General features: G+C 35.1%; 1 protein-coding gene across 1 annotated transcript in view; it reads right to left on the bottom strand.

The window, feature by feature from the left end:
• UACA (uveal autoantigen with coiled-coil domains and ankyrin repeats) overlaps positions 1–16,639 on the bottom strand; it is a 48,109-nt gene extending 31,470 nt beyond the window's left edge. Inside the window, exons 1-3 of the mRNA XM_003929679.4 lie at positions 8,781–16,639; positions 6,472–6,605; positions 2,292–2,380 (exon numbers count right to left, since the gene is read on the bottom strand). Coding sequence (XP_003929728.1) covers positions 2,292–2,380; positions 6,472–6,605; positions 8,781–8,819 — 262 coding nt within the window. The 5' untranslated portion in view covers positions 8,820–16,639. The remainder of the gene's footprint in view (positions 1–2,291; positions 2,381–6,471; positions 6,606–8,780) is intronic.
• Positions 16,640–18,712: the final 2,073 nt, after the last annotated feature.

Here is an 18,712-nt window from a genome sequence, read left to right as displayed (position 1 = left end):
TAATCTGAAAGGTTAATTCTGAATACTAGAAAAGGTAACTTTTAGAGAACTAACTTCCTACCTCCAAACACTATTTTTCCTAGTTATATTTCTTTATACAAACACCTCTTGGATGGTGAAAGATATAAGGATTTCACCAGACTATTCCAACTTCTAACATTTAATGCTCTTAATTTCCCTCTAATCTCACAAACTGCTTTTCAGTTTATTTTTTAGAGACAAGGTTTCACTCTGTCGTGCAGGCTAGAGTGCAGCCTAACAGCTCAATGCAGCCTCAAATGCCTGGGCTCAAGCGATCCTCACAGCTCAGCCTCCAGGGCAGCTAAGACTATAGGCTCGTGCCACCATCCACAGCTCACTTTTATTTTGTGTAGAGACAGGGTCTCACTGTATTGCCCAGGCAGGTCTTGAATCCCTGGCCTCAAGGAATCCTGCTGCTTTGGCCTCCCAAAGTGCTAGGATTACAGGCATGAGACACCACACCTGGCCACAAACTTATAAAAATTTAATTTGGGGACAGGACACAGTGGCTCACATCTGTAATCCCAGCACTTTGAGAGGCCTAGGCAGGTGGATTGCTTGATCCTGGGAGTTTGAGACCAGCCCGGGCAACACAGTGAAACCCCATCTCTACAAAACATACAAAAATTAGTCAGGTGTGGTGGAGCATGCCTATAGTCCCAGTTACTCAGGAGGCTGAGGTCAGAGGATCACTTGAGCATAGGAGGTCAAGGCTACGGTAGTCATGATCATGCCACCACACTCTGCCTAAGTGACAGAGCTAAACCCTGTCAGAAAAAAACAAAACCAAAAACACCATAATTTGATTTTATAAGTAGACCTTTTTGCTAGAAAAGTAATTTATGTTTTATTCATCTTGGATGGTTAAGTAAATTGGCTTTCAACTCTCTGGTCACTTCCGTGTAGCTGACTAACCAGGCTGCAAAACAAAATATACTGAGTCCAGGTCTTTAAGGTCTTTCAAGAGGTAGATACAATATATTCAATCACACCCAAACATCCTCTAATCACAAGTAAATCAGATGTGATCATTTCAAATTTCAATTTGCTCCTGTTCAGAGACAAGTGTCCTACAAACATTCCACATTGTGAAAAGTGGCTAAAATAACTTATGTATATGTAAAGTAAGAGCATGAAGTGGAGATGGTAGGGTTAGGCACAGTGGCAACAGTACCCGGTGTTCAACAAAATGCTACAGAAACCGAGTCACAGAAAAATGTCAGGTCAGGGCTAAGAAAATACCAAATCCAGCCACTTGAGATATGGCAGCAAAAAATCAAGGAAACTTTAGGTCTAAAGCTCATTAACATAAATTTGCCCATTCATGGAATCACAGGATAAAAATTTATAAAAACAAAAACTTTTCAGTTTTGGGTCAACTCCTATATTTAACAGAAAAACAAAGTAGAACTACAAAGAAGTAAGCTGTCAACAGTCCCAGAGAAGTGAGAATGTTTATACTGATAGAAAACTAGCACTCTCATGAAACAAGAGATAGCTATATTCAAATACTCAAAGGTCTACCTTTGATGTACAAACTTCTGTTGAAAGATTTTAAAGGACAAATGTATGAAAAAGTGTAAGCAGAAAACTAAGTGAGAAAAATATTTTGATTCTCTATTAAAAAATGATTTTTTAATAAATATAGCTAGGTACAGAATGACTTCCTTATGAGTCATAAAGGTTAAGAATACAGATTCTGACTGCAAATTAGCTACTGAAGGGCCTTGGGTCAAGTTACTTAACAGCTCAGGGCCTCAGAATCTCACTGGGTTGATGTGGGGATAAAATGAGTAGGTAAAGTGCTTAGAAGAATAGCTATTAAATGTTATACACATGTCAGCTATTCTTGTTATTACTGTCGTCATTGATGATAATGTTGTTATGAGGCAGTTGGTTCTCCACCACAAGAAACGGCCAACCAAATGCCAAATGACCTCACAATAGAAATGACTCATGAATATAAACTAAATGGCCCCTAATGGTTCTCCAAAATCTGAGATTTTAGGATCCTGTAACATTACTAGGACCTGCACTAGAATTCAGGTCTCCAACTGCTCGTCAGTAAAGCAATCCTTTCTCCTAAATTCCCTATACTTGACCAACCACTCCCACAATATCTCAGAAGTAAACTCTTTTTCAAGTATTTAAAAACAGAAAATTGAGGACATCTCTTTTTAAATCACATTTAGGGCTGGGTAAAAATATTAGCAGTGGACAATGTTTGTATTTGGTTTATGTTTTGCAATTAACTACAGAAGCAAACTTACCTGCAGTGTCGCTGGTTGTAATATCAACTCCATGTATAAGGATGGCATTCAAACACTCAAGACTCCCCTTTGAGGCCACAACATGGAAGCTAAACAAAAACAAAATATTTGTTATGCTAAGGAAACTACCAAAGGTCACTTTAAATGTTACATTAATGTCACTTCCTTTATTTCACACACACACACACACACACACACACACACACACACACATTTTAAATATTAGAACACCTATAAATTTAATTAAAATAAAGAAATCTATCCCATTTAATAAGGGGTCGATGCTTACTAAAAATACCTGTTTAGAACCAATGAACTATGGTAATGTGCAAAAGCCTTAGTAAGAGTAAGTTTATACTATAATATCATTAACTCTAAAGTTTATCATTTTAATAGCAAAAGTACTGGTGCTTCGAGCTTAATAAATGCACTGAAAAATTTCTATCAGATTCTTTTTTTAGTTTCAAATAGTTTCATTATTTATTTAGTTTAACAGAATGCCGAGGCCAAAGAGAGATCCAAACACTTACCTCTTCTCTTTAGAATTATCAAACTAAACCTGACTTAGAAAAGCTTTCAAAACAAGCTAAACTACCCATAAAATCACGAAAGAACCAGAGCCTTCTTCCCAAACAGTGCCAAGTAATTACCAACTATCACTAATTCTTCCTTTTGTTCAAAGGCCTGGGGACATGAACAGGAAAAATTGAATAAGTTTTCTAATAAGGCAAGTTAAAGTTAAAAACCTAATTTTAAGCCATCAAGTATTCAAAATTCTAATTAACAATATTTCATTATTTATTTGATCATCGAATATTTTATTAAAAAACAAACATTTACAGAGATATTTTGTGTGTAAGGAGAACTGACATTCTGTGAACCTATGAACTATGCTGAGTTAAAAAAAAAAAAAAAAAACAGAACTGCCACTGACATTGAATAGCACTCTACCAAATCCAAACTGGTAAACACAATAGTTGTTGTCAAAGGATGTTGAACTCAGGTGGAAAGAGAACTGAGGCCTTAAACAAGTGCAATAACCATTCTGAAGATGCCAGGAAACGAAGGATGTGAAAGAGCTCAGGAGGTGCCAGGATACAGACACAATCTTGTAGCACACTCTCAGCAGAGGTCTTCCCTGTCCACATCATAAAAATTTCCCCATTCACCCAAACCTCAGTACTCCTAGTTCCCCCAATCTCTGCCTTTATTATTCTATACAGGACTTAATATTTTGTAACACAATAGACAAATTCATTACTAACTCTGTATAGTCTATCAACTATAAACTCAATGAAAGCAGGGATTTTTCTCTGGTTTTGCTTCCTATTACATCCCCAGAAACAATAACAGTGCCAGGCAAATGGCAAATCCTCAAATATTTGAATAACTGCATGCTTGGAGACAAAATCTCAAGATAGCTTGCAAATTCACTTCCAGATATTACAAGACTCAGTCTTGCGATGCCATTAGTATTATAATGGATATAAATGCAAATAGACCAAGTACCACCAAGTAAAGCAGGCTTGTGTACAATCCGAATTAGAAAAATGTTTCTGGTAAAAGAAATATAGTGTTCTTAAGAGTCAGGTAAGTTCTCCTTCTACTACAATAATTAAATTGGTATAAGGCTGAGTATCTCCGTCTTATAATCTCTCTGCCACACTGAAACTGGGAATTATATTATGCAATGTACCATTAGAACCTTTTGAAGAATGCTAATTTCCTTTAAGCAAAGGTAGTCTCCCAACAATCTTATCGATATATCATTGTTTTGCTGTTTGCTTGTTTTCATTTCTTAGCTCACAAAATTTGGAAGACCTCTTTCTTCAAAAGAGATCAACATAATGATGATGTACAAAAGGGCAGAAATCACAACAAATCTACAGTGCATTATTAATGCTGATGTGCTATAAATAGATGTGTTTTGGAAAGAAGCTATATCAATCATTAAAACATATACAAAGAATTGCATAGGAAATTTGAAAAATTGCTTTATAAAAAATACTGTTTTGCAATTTAAAAAGCAACTCTACGTTTTCTTTTTTAAAAAACAAGACATGGACTTCTGCTTCCGTAACAGGAGATATATGTAACTTGGACAAACGTTACTACTGGGACAACTAGAAAAACTGCACAAAATATGAGACTTAGGCTTAACGGTGTCAGTGAGCTAACAAAACAGCAAAAAATTACTGGGCCAGGATGCAGGGTAAGACGAAGGCCCAGAGAATTGAGCTTAGTATTTGAGGCCACTTTTTCCCTGGGAACACTTGCTGATTCCAGATCCACAGGAGGCTGAACAGCACCGTGACAGCCCTGAGGAAATGGGGAGACACAAATTGGAGTCCACTGCTCTCCAAGTAGCAACAGAATCTTTGGTGAATCTTCCTCATCTTAGACTGGCCCTCGAAGGACTGTACCTCAGGAGAGAGGTGAACAGGAAGAAAGCAGATCCTTGCAGTAAATATGGCTAGGCTTCTATTTCATTTTTGAAATCTAATTGACCTCAAGAAGCACATATTCTTTTGTCTTAAATTTATAAATGAATTTCAAAATTAAAAATAATCATTTGAAACAAATTGTTTTTATAACTGCAAATTATAAAGAAAATACATTTGTAACATGTCCCATACTTGACTAAATACAATATGCTTTAATTAAGAATACAGTGTGTGAGTAAAAAAAGAGAAATACTTTATGAATCCAAGAAAGAATTCCAGTCTCTACAATGAAAACCTCAAGACTAACACTCCTCAAATATTTCATAAAGTTCATAGTTCATCAAATTACACCATTATATCTATTTAATGTCACTCAAAATTGAACCTTATATCAAAAATTCCAAAAAAAAGTCAGGCCACCATTCACTCAAAACATTCAAAGTAAGAAGGGCAGAATTGATTTCAGTGATGTAGGTTTCACTGAAAAGTTTTATCCCAAAGATTCCCTTCACCTTTTAACATATTAACATTTGGGAAAAAAGAAACATGAAGAACAATGTCACTTTTGGATATTAAGTTTTCACAATTTACACTATGAGCCCTATAAATTAGCTTAAAATTCAGTAAAAATAGGGGCAAGTTTCAAAATAACCAGTGTTTCCATAGCTGTCAAAATGCTACTTGATAAAAGTGAAATATTATGAACTTGAAACTTTTCAAACTTCATTGCTCTTAAAAACTACGTAATTTATAGTCCTGTTTTGTTCTCTTTACTGTATTTAATATCTAAGCATTCCAAGGTAGTGACCCACATCACACATTAACTATTCACTTCCTAATATTCATTTCTATATTTAGTATCTGGTTTCCAGTTATAATATTCTGAATAAACTCATGCAAGTACAAGACTGAGAAGAATTTTAAGAAATGAGACTTTTCACCTCTAACTTTGGAAGAGTTCCCAGATAAGGTTTTAAATGCTCTAAGTATAGAGAGTCATAACAGACGTTAGATCTTACCTTTAACCCAACTGCTCCCCACCCACAACAAGAAGAGAAATAATGAAGATTTGAGACAGGGAAGGGGAGAAGACAGGCATATGGTTCATAAGCAAATATACAACCAACTGTTCTCAGTAACACAAAACAAAAGGGCGGGATTATTACCTGTATCTCCCTAAACCACACTAGTTATTCTGCCTCCTTTCTGCTCTAAGCATTCTCATTTAAACAAATTATCCAAGTATAAAAATGGATTGGGGGTTGGGAGAAAAGATAGTATGATTTACAGAACTCTTCAAAAACAGAAAGCTTGGGTTCATATTCCAGCTCTGTGACTTTACCTGAAATGAGACCAAATTATTTAACCTCCATAAACTTTTCCCCACTTCTTTTATCAGGCTGCTTCAAAGAGCAAATATGATAAGGAATATAAAAAAGCTTATAATGAAAATGCACCAAATAACCTCAGGCTGTGGTTTGTCACAGGGCTTAAACGATTCTAAACCACTGGATAGTATTCTGGTGTTCTTTCTCTAGACTGGAAACTTTTAAATTGAGAACAATTATTAGTTTGTTTAAAAGATTTTATAGTGCAGGTTTTGGCAGAATTTCTTAGTAATAATTTCTTAATTCTTAATAAGAATTTTTTAATTGATAACCACAATTCACAAGTTTCATTTGTATCCCAAGACTATCCAAATTCCGTTCAGACATGCTTTTATCAATAATACTTACACAGATCTGCCTTCCACATCTAGTTTGCCTGGATTGACCCCCTTTTTAGCAAGGATTGAGGACACTTTTTCTACATCCCCCCTTTCTGCTGCTTTCATCAATCGGTCATCATATTTATTCCAATCTGTTGCATGCTACAAAAAGGAAAAAAAAAGTAAATATGGCATACTACATTAGTTAAGGTTTTCTAAAGAAGGAAAGAGAAGGGAAAGTAGTACTGCATAATGCATCACTTATTTTCCAATTGCATTCCAAATTTCCTTCTCCCTTCTGTGCTAACTTCATTAGGAGAGCAGAGTTATAAAATCTTCCCAAAACACATGATATACAAGAAACATTTAAAATTATACTTTTGAGGGAAAGCATGTTTCTTTTGTTCTTTGCCCAGTTCTCTTTGCCTTTGGGGCAAAAAAAGAAATTAATAACTACTGAACACCTACCCTGTACCAGGCACTAAAGTCCCAATCAACCCTAGTAAACTAAAATTATCATCTCCATTCAGCAGATAAGAAAAGCCAAGGCCCCAGGAACAGTAAATGTCTTAAGTGTTCAAGCCCAGCCATGACTTCAGTAGTTCTAAAATCAGTGTGCTTGTCCCACAACCTTTCGGATTTCAAATCACACTTTCAGATTTGGCTCTGGTTACACATTTCCTAGGACTCTTAGATGCAGTGGAATTCTATATACATTTTAAGAAACTACTCCCCCCAACCCCCATACACATTTATTTAAAAAGTACTGTTGGAAATATATTTATGGAGGCAAATTATATATTCACACACACACATTCTAAAGAGAAAGCAATTATGTTTATATATTAGAATCAAATGAAACTTTTACATAGAAAAAACTAAAAATGACAGACTCTAAAGTATTAACTGCTTAAAATCTGAAAATATTAAGTTTGCAGGTTACTTTCATTTTCTCCATTTACATTCCACATGTATTATTTTGTAAAAAAAATAGATTTTTAACTTTAATAAAAATTCTGTGTATGTGTATTTAGAAGATTAAAGGTGGGGTTTTTAAGGAGGGTGTCTCATGTAACATATATTTTAATCGTATCAAGGTTATATTTAACTTTGATCAGAGAAAATACATTCAAGGCATTCTGAAGTCAAAAACTAAGATCCTTTCTCAAGCAGAAATGTTGGAACACAAAACTAAAATACATCTTACTTAAACAGGTGATATTTTAGCCTTTTAAAATATACCGATTTACTAGTAAATTCTGTGGTAAATCCAGTATTATTTCTAGAACAACAAAAAAAGATATGATATTTTTCACTTAACTTACAAAATAAATCATATGGCCACAAATACCCTAACAAATCTCTGAGAAAGAACCTCAATCACCTGAATATCCTCTAAATGTTTGATCAATATGATAATTTTATATTTACTATTCCCTATAAAGTTAAAAAAAATCACCATCACCAATTTTCTTGTTAAACAAGCAATGTAAAATTAAATACTTGATGTAGAAAATGAATATGAAAACTGAATATGAAAAAAGACAAATACATTAAAATTTTAACTCACTCCTGAAATTTAATATTTTAATGGAACCTGCTTCAAGTACCCATACGGATTTTAGAATTGTCTCTAAATTAGTTAAATTTGGTGATGAACCCACTTCCTCCAAACTTCCAAGTTTAAAGTGCCAACTAGAAGTATAAAATAACTCTACCTATGGGCTCCAAGTCTAAACTACATTTTACACATCACCTTTCTTAAGCTTTAAAACAAAAACAAAACAGTTTACTGACTCTAATTTTGGGAATAGTAATAGATATAAGCTTACAAGACACTGTGTTTTCAAATGCCTAAAAAATTAAATCATGTTTAACACACAAATGCTTGCTCTAGATTGATTAGTCTAGCCTTACAATTAAAACAATCTCAAGTTTATTTCCAAGTAATCTTACTGGTGGAGAAAAGAGCTATTTAAATCACCAAAAAGTTGTAAAAATCCAAATGTAAGGCTTTCTTTAAAGATAATTAAATGTGATTAAAGTCTCACATTAGCATATGATTTTCAGTTCTACACCAAGCACCATTTTCAGCTCTGGTTCACTGTCACATAACAGTAACACTACAATTATTAAGATTTTATCATATGCTTTTTAAACCCAGAGAAAGAAAGAACTTTTGTTTTCTATTACTAACCCCAATCTACTAATCAACTAAATCAGGAAGAAAATAATAAAAAAAGCCAAATTAATAAAACAGTAGTGCACTTTCAAAGAACACAGTTCTGAAAGCTTAACCAATAATCTTTCGTTAAACTAGACTACCGGGATACCTACTCTGTTCTTAGGAGCACAAGAAAACCAACAGTTCATCATAGACAGGATTTAGTTTCTTGTTGCTAACGGCAAACTACTTTGCATTAAGTTACAAATCTCTGTAGCTAACAAAGAAAACCCTCAAACAAACTCCTAACAAGTGACTCAGTCCCTCACATGCTGTGCTACACTTAGCTTGGATCTCTTAACGATATTTTCTTCTTCTTCAGGATCCTTCTCCGCCTTCATAACGCTCGAATATTATCTTCCTTGCAACGCAGCACTTGACTAAGAGCAGCCCCAAGTCAGGCACAGTAACTCTGTCTATTTCTTATGCTTTAGAAGCTAGCTATCTTTCAAAGTTGTCCCTTTCTGGGACCCCTCTGGAAAACTTGAACAGCACTCTGCATCCTGCTGCCTCAACACTGCAACACAGACGCTGCAGTGCATGATAAAACTGTCCACATCCGAATCGTCCAGTAAACAGTCTGGAGGCTGTCTCCTATTGGTTGAGTTTTATTTTAGATTCCATAGGACTTGACAGCTGAATGATAGAAAGGAGCAGCTAAGAATATATTGTAAATGCATGCTTTTCCTCTGAGTAATAAATTTCAGGTCTACTGGGAAAAATGACTCAAACATATTGTAAAATATGCTTATGATATCAAAACAAATTGTGTGACATAATGACAACATTTTAAGAGACAAATTTGGTTATTCCACAAAACAAAATGTAAAACCAATTTCAGTCTTAGGATCATCTAATATGAAGTTATAACAACCTTGACAAACAGAATATAAAATTCTATTTTAAGCAAACGTGTCACACTTTAAGGAAACACACACAGTAACACTTTCAAATTTTCTCCATTTTATTTTGTACCCCTATCAGTCTCATTCTGCATACAACCAGGTTTCAGCTTACAACTGCTGCCAGTCTGTCTCCTAGCATGTTAAATGAGAACAGCCAGAGGCACTGCCAAACATTAAATAGAATACATCATGATGAATACTTTTCAACAAATTTTAAATTTAACTCATTACTTTTCATTTCCAAGTTTAGCGCCCTGCCTAATATGACAAGTAAATATTTTATTGGTGGAAAGTCAAATTACCTGGATTCACTGGATTAAAAAAAAAAACTGATTAAACACTAAAAGAGGCAAATACACATCAGACAATCAGCTAGACTATTAAAAAAAATCTCCATTTGGGGACAAAGCAGATAAATTCTCTGTATTGTCTATGATCACATACTAGTATCAACATTTCTTATATTACCAAGACCAGTGCAAGCTCAGGGTTTTTGTTGTTTTTATTTTATTTTATTGTTTTTTTTACCATGTTCTCATTATCACAATAGCATGAGAATAATTTACACTTCCTCCAAAAAGACACATTTGGGAAAATTGTTTCATGGGAATGCAAAACATTCTAACACAAGTATTTATAGAAAGGAGGTAGCTGCTATATTATAGCTCATGCTGCCCATTAAAAATTCTACCACGAACTTCCACAAGAAATGCATTTCCTACTATTTAATTTAAAACATTAGGCCCATATTCTAATTATAAAATATATAAGGGTCATAGACCACATCTTGTTTCTGACGCAATGATTTTTCCCCCCAAATCACAAGATACCACAATGGATTCCTTTGGCTAAACCCAGAGACTCCACCCAGTCTATTTCACCTTTCTTCAGAGGAAATCTGTGATGGAACTCAGGCCCTGTCCTTTGAGTAACAAAGCAAGCACATTCTTTCTAGAAATAGGACAGCAAAGGCAAAGGAGGGGGGAAACCAGCAACAAATAACTAAAGCCATATAATGAGCTGCCCATCCTCAGGAGATAGGATTTGTGTGTCCTAGTGTTATGGACGTCCTGAGCTGCCTGCCACCTCCCTAGCCTCTGTGGCTTAATCTCCCATGCCTGCTCTCACAGCATCCTTCATAGCTATTTCCCAAGAGCCCTAAGCAAATTCCCACCCCGTTCCTGTCCCCTGTGCCTATAAAGTTCTTCCTCCCCTACTTTCAGGTTCTTCTCCAATGTCACTTCCTCAGAGAGGGCTTCTCAGACCTCGGTATCTAAACAGCCCCTGTTTCAGTCTATCCCACCACTCTTTATCCTTGTGCCCTGTTTTATTTACCTGCAAGGAGCTCATTAGTATTTGCCACTATATCAGATGTTTACCTGTTCATTAGCTTACTGTCTGTCTCTCCAGCTCCATTCTAATTTGACTATATCTAAGGTCTCTTCTGTGTCTGGTTTGAAACTATAAAAGGAATTTTTCAGTAAGCAATTTGGTAGTCACTAGATTCTTACCCACCTTAAGGACCAGAATCCATATCTGCTTCATGAATCCTTTCCTCTTTGACTAAATTGTTAAATAGGCTAAATCTGTAACACCCATTTACCAGCAACATTGTTTCCCAGTAAACTATCCACATTCAGACAACAAATATCTATTGACCTGAGATGATGGCAGTTAGCCCATGAGTGTGGCTCAGTTGATTGCAACTGAGCAAAGGATTCCACTGCTCATTGTCAATAAAAGATTCTTCTTCACACTTACCACTGCACATCCCACACCTTGAGCTTTTCCTTACCAGTCTATAAATCCCACTGGACTCTTCAAAAAGCACTTTAGTTTTTAAAACACTTGTTCTTCAGAATTTTGCCTGACTCAAAAGTCAGGCAAACCTGGGTTCAGAGTCCAGCTTTGCTACCTACCAGTGGCATCATTTATTTACACTTCCTAGGCATCAGTGCCCTCAACTACAAAGCAAAGATAACAATAGAGAAACTATTTGTGTAAAATCAAATAGCTAATAGATGTGAATGATCTCAGTACCAGGCACGGCAGATGTTTATGCCTCAAAATTGTAGGCACTGGTGATAGTCACAAGGGGTCCTGCTCCAGGTCAGAGTTACTGTTAAAAGAAAAACTTCAGCTAAATTAAATTTAAAGGAGTTTAAATGAACAATGAACAATTCAGAAATCAGGCAGCCCCCAGAATCACAGGAGATTCAGTGAGACTCCAGGGATGCCTCGTGGTCAGAACAAATTTATAGATTAAAAAGGGAAATGATGTATAAAAATCGGAAGTGAGGTACAGAAACAGCTGCATTGGTTACAGGTTGGCATTTGCGTTATTTGAATACAGTTTGAACACTCAGCAGTGTATGAGTGGTTGAAGTATGTGGCTGCTGGGATTGGCCAAGACTCAGCTATTGCTATGGACACATACTCCTAAATTAGGTTTTCAATCTTGTCTACCTATTAAGTTAGGTTACGGTTCATGCACAAGAACTCAAATATACAAGTACAGAGTCCTTCTCAGGCCATATTTAGTTTGCTTTAGCATTACTAATCAGAAAAACACTTTAAAAAATTAACAAATAAGTAAAAAAAAAAAATGTTCGAGCATTTATTCTGCCTTTCCTACATCAACTGTACCTCAGGATAACCAAATAGTTGATATAGGTAAGTTTATCTTTATAAAAGGATTACAGCTAATAAAAAAAAGGACTAATAGCATGTCACCATTTTGAAATCCAGCTCAATAAATCTAGGCAATGATCCTCAGTGGCTGCTAACGTTACAAGAAGATAATCAGATCTTAAGCACCTTCTGATGCTTAAGATCTGGTTATCCTATCACCATGTAAGAAGTAGTTTAAGAAAACATTTAAAAACAAAAATCCAACCAAACCTCTAGAACTAACAATTTACAAGCAATACAGGGGACAGAAACTATAATAAACTATATCACAAAGATTGCATCACAGGATGTAATCAGAAAGACATATTATAGAGTAAACCATGGTTTCTTAAACAAAATATGGCAAAATTAAAAAGACAGAATTTAACCTATAGATTAAAAGTGACTTCAGAAACCTATGAAGCAATCATAAGTCACAGAACTTATGTACCCTAATTAAACAAACTATATCTATAAAAATAAAATAACTAAGAAAATAAGACTACTGATGGGATATTAAATGGCATTAAAGAGTTGTAAACTGAGGTTTCTGATGTGATAATGTTATAATTATTTCTTAAAATCCCCATGTTTAAAAAATATATATTAAAATATTTTTAGATCAAATGAATCAAGTGATAAGATGCCTGGTATTTGCTTCAAAAACAATCAAAACAACCAAGGGTCAAACCTAATCCAATAGCACATTTAAAAGATTATACACCATGATCAAGTGTATAATCTTTATTCTTGGAATGCAAGGACATTTCAAGATATGAAACTCAATGTAATATACCACCTTAACAGAATAAAGACCAAAAATCACAATGATCATGTAAGTTGATACAGAAAAAGCATTTGACAAGATTCAACATCCTTTCATGATAAAAATACCCAAAAATCTGGGACTAGAAGGAAACTGCTTCAATATAATAAAGACCATATAGGAAAAGCCCACTGCTAACATTATACGTGACTGTGGAAAACTGAAAGCTTTTCCTCTAAAAGCAGGGAAAAGACAAAGATGCTGTTCTCACCATTTCTATTTAGCATAGTATTGGAAGGCCTACTCCGAGCAATTAGGCAGGAAAAAGAAATAAAAGACATCCAAACCAGAAAGGAAGCTGAATCATCTCTGTTCTCAAATGACATGATCTTATTTTTTTTTAAAAAAAAAAGACTCTAAAGATTACACATACACACATACTCACCCACACAAATGAAACAAAAAACCTGTTAGAATAAATTCAGCAAAGGTTTGGGAGAGAAAAATCAGCACACAAAAATCTGTTGCATTTCTATACAATAACAATGAACAATCCAAAAACAAAATTAAGAAAATGATTCCATTTACAATAGTATCAAAAAGAATTAATTCTTAGGAATAAGCCTAGTCAATTAGGTTAAAAAAAAAAAATTGTACACTGAAAATGATCATACATTTTTGAAGTTAAAGAAGTGACAAATAAATCTGAAGATATCCCAGGTTCACAGATTTGGAAAATTTAATACTGTTAAGATGTCAATACCACCCAAGGCAATCCAGAGATCAGTGCAATCCCTATCAAAATCCCAATGGCATTTTTTGCAGAAATAGAAAAAATAAATCTTAAAATTTATACGGAATCTCAAGGGACCTCAAATAGGCAAGCAGTCTTGAAAAGGAAGAAGGAAGTTGCAGGCCTTACACTTCCTGATTTCGAAGCATATTACAAAGCTATAGGAATCAAAACAGTGTCACAGTGGCATAAAGACAGACATATAAACCAATGCAATAAAGTCAAGAGCCCACAGATAAAACCCTCACACAATAGTGAAATGATCTTAAACAAGGTGCCAAGAGCACTCAATGGAGAAAGAATAGTCTCTTCAACAGTGTTGGGAAAACTGGATATCCACATGCAAAAGAAAAAAGTTGAACCTTTATCTTATACCAGAGGCAAAAAAAAATGACTCAAAATTGATTGAAGACCTAAACATAAGACCCCAAACTATAAAACTCCTAGAAGAAAACTTCATAAATTGGATTTGGCAATGATTTCCTGGATGTGACACCAAAAGCTCAGCTACAAAAGCAAAAATAGACCAATAGACCAATGAAACTATATCAGACTTCTGTACAGCAAGGGAAACAATCAGCAGAATAAAAAGACAACCTAGAGAATGCACAGAAATATTTTCAAATCACATATCAAATAAGGGGCTTATATATAAATTACATTTTTAAATTACCATGACTCAACAACAACAAAGATTTAAAAATGGTCCAAGGACTTGAATAGAGATTTCTACAAAGATAATACACAAATAACCAATAAACATATAAAAAGATGTCCAATGTCACTAATCATTAGAGAAAAGCAAATCAAAACCACAGTGAGATATAACCTCACACTCATTAGGCATGCTGACATCCCCAAAAAAAGTGAATAAGAACAAGTGTTAGCAAAAATGTGTAGAAATTAGAACCCTTGTGCACTGTTGGGATTGTAAAATAGTGCAACTACGATGGAACGCATATGGTGATTCCTCAAAAAAATTATAAATAGAACTACCATATGATCCAGCCATCCTACTTTTGGGTATATATCCAAACGAGTTGAAAGCGGGGTCTTATAGAGATATTTGCACATCCATATTCATAGTAGCATTATTCACAATAGCCAAGAGATGGAAATAATCTGAATGTCCATTGATGGTTAAATAGATAAACAAAATGTGGCATATACATACAATGGAATATTATTTAGCCTTTAAAAGGATGGAAATCCTGTCACATGCTACCACATAGATGAACCTTGAAAACATTATGCTAAAAGAACTTAGCCAGTCAAAAAAAGACAAATACTGTATGATTTACTGACATGAGGTTCCTAAAGCAGTCGAATTTACAGAAACAAAACAGAATGGTGGATATCAGGGCTGTGGCAGGGACAGAGATGGGGAGCTATTGCTTATTGGGTATAGAGTTTCAATTTTGCAAGATGAAAAAGTTCTAAAGATTGGTTGCGTAACAATATAAATATGCTTAACATCTGAATTTAAAATGGTAAAGATAAATTGTTATGTGTTTCCAGTACAATTAAAAATAATAACAAAAACATAAACGCAATCTCTTACAATATCATTTTTTTTTTTTTTTGAGACAGAGTCTTGTTTTGTCACCCAGGCTGGAGTGCAATGGCACAATCTTGGCTCACTTCAACCTTCACCTTCCAGGTTCAAGCCATTCCCGAGTAGCTGGGGTTACAGGCGCACAACACCTATGTTTGGCTAATTTGATGGTATTTTTAGTAGAGACAGGGTTTCGCCAGGTTAGCCAGGCTAGTCTTGAACTGCTGACCTCAAGTGATCTGCCCACTTCGGCCTCCCAAAGTGCTGGGATTACAGGCGTGAGCCACTGTGCCCATCTGGCCTATTGCATGATTAATATGAATATTAATTTTTCAAAATCAATCAGGGATTTGGGAGTATAGATAAAACAAGATTGGCCACAGGTTAATAACTGTTAAAGCTGAGTTGTAAGTTCATGGGAATTCATTATAGTAAACTATTCTCTCAACTTCTGTATATTTCACTGTTAATACATAGTCCAATAAATTGGCTGATGTGTACTTTTTTTTTTTTTTTTTTTTTTTTGAGACGGAGTTTCGCTCTTGTTACCCAGGCTGGAGTGCAATGGCGTGATCTCGGCTCACCGCAACCTCGGCTTCCTGGGTTCACGCAATTCTCCTGCCTCAGCCTCCTGAGTAGCTGGGATTACAGGCGTGCGCCACTATGCCCAGCTAATTTTTTGTATGTTTAGTAGAGATGGGGTTTCACCATGTTGACCAGGATAGTCTTGATCTCTTGACCTCGTGATCCACCTGCCTCGGCCTCCCAAAGTGCTGGGATTACAGGCTTGAGCCACAACGCCCAGCCCGATGTGTACATTTTTAAACTGCATTAGATCATTATCAGCAATGCCTTTCACTGAGTCATTAATGTGGCAGGAAAAGCAGCACACCCTTTCCACTCCAATCCCTTAACAAAAGATGCTCTCGGCTTCAAAATAGAGTATTAACATTTCAATATATCTTGGTGAGTCCACAGTCATATTCTTATAAGGTAAGCCCCATAATATCAAATGAAAGCCTTCTAAAAGAAGTAGTAAATTTTTTGAGGGGCATTAATGTTTACCATATTTTATAAAAAGTAAATTTCTACAGTCAGTTACTATGTTGGTTTAAAAAGGAGACATTCATCTGATTCAGAATGTAGCAAGCTAAAGTATCTATGGTAAAAGGCAAAATAAAGTTGTTTCTAATAACAAATATTTTAACACAAATCAGTTATTTCTCTAGGTAGATCTAACTGGACAACTTTAAACTCTAAATCAACATAAAAGAAATCACTTAGAAGTTTTGACACTGACTCTCATATTAATATCAATTATAAATTCATAACTTTCCAGAAATGATATATAAAAATTTTAATTTGAAAAGTAATATATGTTTAATATAGAAAGTTTAGAATGTATTTAAGTTTATAAATGAAAAAGAGACAACCCACAATTCTACCATGCATGCAGAAATAACCATTATTAAAAATGTTACATCTAGACTTTTTTCTATTAAAAAAATCTAAACAAGATTTCTTTAAGCCCCTGAGTCCAATATTGAATATTAATTTATTCAACATTTAAGACAGAAAGTCTCCTGATAAGAAACGTATAGATGCAAATAAATAAGCAGACAGTAACATACATGCAAATCCATACGAAATGCCTTATACTGTTTAATAGGTAGACTCAACGGATCATAGCTAAAATGATTAGGTAACTAGTTTTAGCCTAAAGGTAATTTATATGGAATGATGGCAAAATCTTTATAGAAAACTGCTTAAAGCCAAGAGGAGTCATCCTGAACAAATGTGTCTAATTCACAGATCTTAATAATTTTGGTGTCATGGATCCCTTTAAAAATCTAATGAGGCAGAGCGCGGTGGCTCTCAAGTATAATCCCAGAACTTTGGGATCATTTGAGCTCAGGAATTGAGACATTTTATATATATATATATATATATATATATATATATATATATATATATATAATATGTGTGTGTGTATCTCCATATACCGTCTTCGTGATTCTTGTTTTAAAAGCACCTACATGTCCCAAATATGAAGGGACATGCTCTTCCTCCTGAATTCTGATCCTATTCCAAGTTTCACTAATACAGCAAAGACACCAGAATCCAGCTGGTTGCCTGCAGACAGAAATCCAGATACTAATCTTGACACCTTCCTTTCCTTTGTCCCCATCACCAAATCCTGCTGATTTTACCTCCCCATCTTACTGAAATCTACCTGCTCATCTCCATGTCCATTGAAATTACGCTATTCCAAGTTAGCACCATCCCTCGCCAGGATGGCTGCATTTTTCTCCTAAATGGTTTGTTCCTGTTCATTCTAGCCCCTTTCCTTGTGTTCTCCACACTGCAGTCAGTAATTTTTCTAAAACGGAAATCTAATCATACTACCACTACCACCACCAGCACTTCCCTATATCCTATCCCACCTCAGTTAAAATTATTTCAGTAGCTTTCTATTGCTTGTAGGATAAATACAAAGTTATTTGATGGAGTCTAAAAATCCCTGCACAGTGCTGCCCTCACTTGCCTTCTCATATCATTTGGAAAGTTAACTCTGTTTCTCATTTTATACATCAGAAATGGAGTCACTAGATTAGAGGATCTGGTCTGCTATAAGGCAACTGTAATTAGTTGCAGAAGATTAAAGAATCCTGTTGTTTTTACTTTTTGCCCAGTGCTCTTTCTACCAATTAAGCTATTTCTATTTCTCTAATCATCTGAAAAAATTCTTCAAGGCAAAAATGAAGGTATCTTTTTAAAATTTCAACATAATAAACTGAGACGTCCTTTATAGCAAAAAGGATGAAAACTTCCATATTTGCATATGCAAACTTTTATGAAGTGCCTACTACTGTCAGGCATGGAAGGCAGCCCAACTGTCTCTTCTCATGGAACTTGATGTTCCTATGAAGAAACATCATTCAAAAAAAAAAAATCTTCATTTTTTTATGAAGAAAGACAGAAAGTAAGCAACTAAAGAAAACAAACTATCAAGTAAGAATAGGGAAGGAGATGTTACGAAAATGCTGAGAGTTGACTGTTCGGTTGGGTAACTGGAAAAGGCTGTTGTAAGAACCGGATCTTGACGGTGATAGCTGAATGACAGGGAATTTATATCCCAGACAGTGGGAACAACTAGGGAAAGGAGCTTGACATGTCTGAAAGAAGGTCAATGTAGCTGGTGCACAACGAGTAAGACCAATCCCAGAATGAGATAAGAAGGCAGGCACCACCAGATCTATAACATGGGGTTCCTCGGTTTTATCATAAACATTTTTCAGAAGGGACTTCTTTAAGGATTAAGGCAACTGTATCTTCATGAAGTTCTTTTGGTCGCT

Source organism: Saimiri boliviensis, chromosome 2 (genome assembly GCF_048565385.1).
Source record: "Saimiri boliviensis isolate mSaiBol1 chromosome 2, mSaiBol1.pri, whole genome shotgun sequence".
In the NCBI taxonomy this organism is placed as follows: Eukaryota; Metazoa; Chordata; class Mammalia; order Primates; family Cebidae; genus Saimiri; species Saimiri boliviensis.
Note: the sequence above shows the minus strand (reverse complement) of the source record. Positions and strands in the feature narration are given on the sequence as shown.